Consider the following 6,586-nt stretch of genomic DNA (forward strand, 5'->3'; position numbering starts at 1 on the left):
TTTCGTTGTGAAAGCGAAATTACTTTGTTTGGCCTTCCAAAAATGGACACGACTAGAAATCAGTGGTTAAGTTGTATTTACAACACTGTTCCAGAACAGTTTAACCCAAATATTCAGCTGTGTGCAGCACATTTTATGGAGGACTGTTTCTTGATCCTGGTAGAGTAGACTACAATTCCGGCTGTTCTGACTCACAGATTGTAAGTAAGTTTTTTATATTTAAAGAGTTTTTATATTTTATATTTTTTATATGTAAAGCAAGTTTTTTGGGCAGTGTAGAGTAGGGCTTGTTGTTTGTCATTTCTCCGATCACAAATGCAGACATGGTTTTATGTTTACGCGGCGCGATGCAACGCAACGCGTAAAAAGACTGTATAAGTCATCACCTTGCTTTTCAGACCGATGAGCTTTGTAAAAATCTACGCGTTTCAGAAAGGCGGGGCATAGAGGAGAAACAATAATGTACAGTTTGTGGAAAATAATGTGTTTTTTTAACCTTAAACTGCATAAACCCATTTCATTACACCAAATACACAAAATAATGTTCTTTTTAGCAACATCATATGACCCCTTTAAAAGAAATGATTACCTCAAAATGAAAATTTACTGACACAGGCCATCCAAAATGTAAATTAATTTGTTTCTTAATCGGAAGAGATTTGGAGAAATTTTGCATTACATAACTTGCTCGCCAATGGATCCTCTGCAGTGAATGGGTGCCGTCAGAATGAGAGACCAAACAACTGATAAAAACATCACAATAATCCACAAGTAATCCCACATGACTCCAGTCCATCAATTAACGACGTGTGAAGCAAAAATCTGTGCGTTTGTAATAAACAAATCCATCAAGATGTTTTCAACTTTAAACTGTGGCTTTCGACTAAAATATTAGTCCTGTATACATAATATTGTTTTCGCCAGTAAAAAAACAAAAACAAGTCGTCACGTCTAAATCAGGAGAGAAATATGCACAAATTAAGCACCGTTCACAAGTGACAACAGTCCAAAACAGCTCTACAAAAATATGTTGCTAGATTTTGATGTGAGAGGACAACATGCGATGGACTTTTTTTTACTGTAGGAAGGAAGCATTATTATATATTATGAACTCATATTTTAGCCAGAAGCGATGGTTTAAAGTTGAATCGCTTTAATGATGCATTTGTTTTTTACAAACACGCAGCTTTTCACTTCACAAGATGTTAATTGATGGACAGGAGTTGTGTGGATTACTTGTGGATTATTGTGATTTATTTTTCAGCTGTTTGGACTCTCATTCTGACAGCACCCATTCACTGCAATTTTTTCATTTTTGGGTGAACTGTTCCTTTAAGTACAAAGAACATAGTAAAGTATTATCTCATTGGATCGCCACAACTTTTTGTAATATTCAGCAATGTCACATACCTTTTTTGTTTTATGTTTTAGAAATGAGAATATCATTGAAAATAACAGCCCAGACAACCTTAGCAACTGCATAGCAACACCAAGCGACAGTCAATGATGCATAGGCAAGTATTACATATTTTCATCTTCAAATGTAAAAATCTAGTAATTATTTTGACATCTAATGTATCTATAAATAAAAATAAACATAAAAGTAGTGATAACTGTATCAAATATGTTCATACAAGGTCATATCTTTGCTTAAACTGTTCCATTTTTCACTTATTTGGTTTCCCTTGTGGTTTATTGTTCTGCTGAATTAACAGTGCTGAAGCCACTAATGATTTTTCAGCATGTTTTCCAAAACATACATGCTCACACACACACGCATGCATGCACGCACGCACACACACACACACACACACACACACACACACACGTTTACTATCTATCTAAATCTAGCGCTATCTAAATGGGGACATTCCATAGGCATAATGGTTTATACTGTACAAACTGTATATTCTATCACCCTACACCTAAACCTACCCCTTACAGGAAACTTTCTGCATTTTTACAATTTAAAAAAAAACTTTGTTTACTTTATTTTTATACCAGTTTCACAAATGAGGACGTCCCCAAAGGGAGGTTTTTGGAGATTTTGTCAGGTTTAGCTCACTTTTGGGTACAAATTTGTCCCCAAAATATGGTTAAGTAGGTACACACACACACACACACACACACAGAGAGACACTATTCTGAGAAAAAAAAACATGCATAGAAGGAGTATATAATGTAATTTGCTTGTTTTCTATCAATCACTGATGAGTGTTAATCAGGTCTTTGTAAGGTCACAATTGTCTACATTGCATGAATTGAAATGAACACACACACAATAAGAATGCAGCATATGAGAACTGAGCTAAAAGAATCCTCAGAACTGATCTACTGTAAACGCAACAAACATTTCTGTGGAAAACCCCATGAAATCAAAAGTGGAGTTTTGTGGTTTATAATGCTTGAGTGTTAGCTTTAAGGTTCTATAATATGCAAAAAATATTTGGTAGATATACACATTTAATGTTCAGTCTTTAGCTTTTGGCAAAATGGTTAAAAAATATCAATGATCATACAGACAAGGGTGTATACAAAACTTTGTACAATAAATCTGCCCCTAAATTTAAACACCAGCTCCCTCCAGCCAGCAATTACTGTACAAACCCAAATCACCATTGGTCAGCAGTGGGCAAATTATAAAAATACTTTCGTAAAGGACTTTCTATAGCTAATTTCAGGGCCATTCAGTCCATATAAACTGCAAATGCTCTGCATATTCAAGCCATTTGAGATCAGGAACTGGCTAATTGGAATTACTACGATTTTGCTTGTCATTTGAAGTGTAACATAAAGCTTACACAATAAAATGTTGGGAATACATACGTAACCGTCTATAAATTATTTATTTGCCAAACTTAATTTTCTGCAAATCTGTGCCAGTTATGAAGGGATCCGCAACAGCTTTGGTGCTCTATTTCTGTGAATCGTCATTATGGTTCTATGTTCTCATTGGTTTGTTGCCATGTGCCATGTTGTTGCCACAAAAAAAGGCTGTCTATGAATTGCTTGCCCAAGTGGAAAAATGTGGTTTTGCTGGCAGATCTCGAAGACCAAAAATCACATTGTATTTGATGCAAATCGAACTCGACTAAATCAAACGACAAAAAGTTTTCTCAAGCAAAGCAAATTTTGAAAGTACCCTGAAAACATAATCTTCCTACATTTTTTTTGTTGTTGGTGTAGACAAAGTATGTTGCAATTATTTGTTACTCGGCAACATGCTTGAGCAAACTAATCAAAATTTTAATTTCAGGGGATTTTTATTGCTACATTAGTTTTCAACGTGTGTGATGTGCAGCGCAATTTATTGATTTTGTCTCTTGCAAACAAAAGTTTATTTTCGACATCTATATTGTTTGAAAATACTGAAACTGCAATGACAATATGTTAGTATGCTTTTGCAGGGTTGTGTTCTTTCTTTTAACCAATGTTTGAGTTACAGACGGCACTCAGACAGACTAAATGTCTTGTTGCGCTGCCATATGTCCTTAAAACATCCTCTCACAGGCCAGCCATATAATGAGACATGGAAGAAGAAATAAAAATGAGTTTCCTCTTGTTTATTAAAGGTCCCTGACCGAGCGGCAGACTAGGTCAGTACTCAAAGCATCATGCTGCAGATAGCCCAAAATTCAAGGCCATGATTCAATGTGATTATATTTTCCACAAAGGCTGCAGAACTGCTGCCTTTTCCCACTGTGTGCTTGAATAGAGTTCCTCTCCAAATCTCCAACTCTGAGAGGAAAAGGAGGAGAGGAAGCCTGTGTTGTTTTTGATAGCTGTCTATCCTTTGCCTCTTTGTAATGATCTGTCCTTGGAGTGTGTGTATGTGTGTTTTCTGTACCTGATAACGGTCCATCCTCTGGCTCAATATAATCTGTTCTGACTGGCAGGCTGTCCTGGATTGGGTGTTCCTATTTCCAGACACACAGAGAAACAAGAACACCGTCAGTCAATCTGTTTTAAACACATTTTAATGTTGTGACCCTGAGTGACATAAAAATCACAGGACTAGATAAACAGTCACCTGAAGACAGACTGAAAAATCCTACATTCCTGCTACAATAAGTCAACATGACTCTTTTTCCAGACTTATGACTTGCATGAAAAAATAGCACTATAACTTCCAGAATTAGGAAGGAAACTTGGATTCCAAAGGGACTTGCTGAATAATTTTACATAAATATAATAGAAAACATGTGGGTAAAATTGAAATCAATATGTATCTAAATGCAAGTTTCTACAAGTTCATCATTTCATGTAGCTCAAACAGTAGAACATGGTGCTAGAAATGCCAAGGTCATGGGTTCGATTCCCACTGAATGCATGAGCTGATGGAGTCTATGTTTTGATTACATGTAAAAATAAAGGGTGTTTCTCAGCGATGCCATAGAAGAACCATTTTGGAACTATTCCTTCTCTTCCTACTCTTCCTTTGCAACAACATATTTTGTCTTACTTTAATATTTGCAGAGCATTTTTAGATAATGGAGGTGTGGTTGGATTCATCTGGATTTTCCGCTGAACATCACAAAACATCTTCACACTCCGATTTCTTTTCAAATACATGGGGTCAAACTAAAGTTTATGATAACCTTGCCGTGGTTCATGTTTCCAGAAGTGTTTGCAAGTTAAACATCATATTACTATTGCTCATCATATTTAGTGGTTAATGATTTGAATAGACCTCTAACTGAAAGTGTTAAACTTTAGGACATAGTGATAGAATAAAAAAAACTATATAAAACAGGTTAGAAAACCCCATTAATCAGCATTAAAGAGTGACATGAGCCATATTTAGTGACCAAATCATTTGCATCCACCAGTGTTGGGGAAAGTTACCTTTAAAAGTAATGCATTACAATATTGCATTACTCTCTAAAAAAGTAACTAATTGCATCATTTAGTAACTTCTTATGAAAAGTAATGTTACGTTACTTTTGCGTTACTTTTTCTCATCTGGCCTGAGCTCGCTTGTTTGTTTTTAATTTAAAAAAAGTTACATTTTTGGCAAATGTAAAAGCTCTTTCATTCCTTCAGACTGAAGGAAATGCAAATTCATGCTCAAACAAACCTTTCAGCTGCACTGCCATTCTGGATTGCATGAAGAATAGGATGCAGGAGAGGAAAGTTCATCACTCTTCAGCAAGAAAAAAAGAAACGTTATGTTTATCTAAAATAATTTTTGCTTATTAGAGCGGTTGAATCGGATCATCGAAGGTCAGCAGCAAAGACATTGGTTAATAAAATGGGATTAAATACAGGATATTTGTGTTATTTAACATTGAGTTTGCATTTCCTTGTTTTTATTCATTTTGAGAAATACTGAATGCATGTTCACATTTAGTCTAGAACTACAGTTAGCATCATGTTTACACAGCGCGCACAATATCTCTGCACTTACTCTTGATTTCTCTCAACACAATGTAACTGCCATTATTTATTTGAAAAAGTAGCTCAGATGTTTTCTTGTAAATTAAAAAAGTTACTTTAGTAGTTACTTAAAAAGTAGTCTGATTACGTAACTCACATTAAACACCTTAGCACCACTCACATTTTCTTCATATATATATATATACACATTCAGTTAGGGCTTCATATAATAGTCTCTTCATGGCTATATTATGTGGCATAGAATATACAGGGCTTAAAAACTTGATAGCTGTAGCATGGTTTTATCTTTGAATCATGTTTCAAGAGTGTGTACATGAGCACACATCATGAACACACATACACATATGCAGCAGTTAGCTCCCGTTGAAAAATGATAGCCCTTTAATGGCATCCATCCCCCCACTTCTCTTTAATTGACCACACACACATTTTCACTGCATTTGAACTTGAGACTGTAACTGACCTATCTTTGTGGGTACCAGGTGTCTCATACTAACATATTACTTCAACATGAGCGCTCTCGTCAGCACTGGCTGCTACTATAACACCATGTGAGAGGGTGTGTGTGTGCCTTTAGAGAGGCCTTATTTAAAATAAAACACAAAGAATGGAAAAAGTCTCTTGGCATGAATCTAAACAGAGTCCCTGACACTGCAGGGGACGTGAAGGACAGGCTGTTCACCTAGAGGTTAAACACAGGGAAGCTCAATCTTCCTCAAGGAGAGACGGGATGCTGGATTTATGGGCAGTGATGACGGGGGACGAGAAGCATTCAGGGAGCTCTACAATACCTGGAGAGAGCTATCCATTAGCATTCCCATTCATCTCAATGCCATGATGTTCTGGAAATACATGATTTTAAATTTCAGTTTTGCACACAGAACACTATCGACTTTACTTAAGTGTGACAATAAAGACAGCAGACAGGGGAAAAGTCCATTATTTATAGTCCCAAATCTACACTATCATAATGGAATGTTATGATAGATATGTTACTTAAATATTCTATGACTTTTCATTTGACCTTTTCATGTTTTAATTTTAGACACTAGAAAACTATCCAAGAAGGATTATTCTTAATGTAACCTAAAAGGATAGTTTTGTCCCCCCCAAAAAGAACATTTTGTCATCATTTATTCTCTCTTAATTTGTTTCAAACCTGTATGACTTTGTTTCATTTGCAGAACAC

General features: G+C 35.7%; 1 protein-coding gene across 1 annotated transcript in view; it reads right to left on the reverse strand.

The window, feature by feature from the left end:
* LOC107722469 (uncharacterized) overlaps positions 1 to 6,586 on the reverse strand; it is a 48,840-nt gene that overhangs the window by 38,972 nt on the left and 3,282 nt on the right. Inside the window, exon 2 of the mRNA XM_016530826.1 lies at positions 3,848 to 3,917. Within this exon, the coding sequence (XP_016386312.1) occupies positions 3,848 to 3,917 (70 nt within the window). The remainder of the gene's footprint in view (positions 1 to 3,847; positions 3,918 to 6,586) is intronic.

This window comes from Sinocyclocheilus rhinocerous, unplaced genomic scaffold, assembly GCF_001515625.1.
Source record: "Sinocyclocheilus rhinocerous isolate Xijiao unplaced genomic scaffold, SAMN03320098_v1.1 scaffold604, whole genome shotgun sequence".
Lineage (NCBI taxonomy): Eukaryota > Metazoa > Chordata > Actinopteri > Cypriniformes > Cyprinidae > Sinocyclocheilus > Sinocyclocheilus rhinocerous.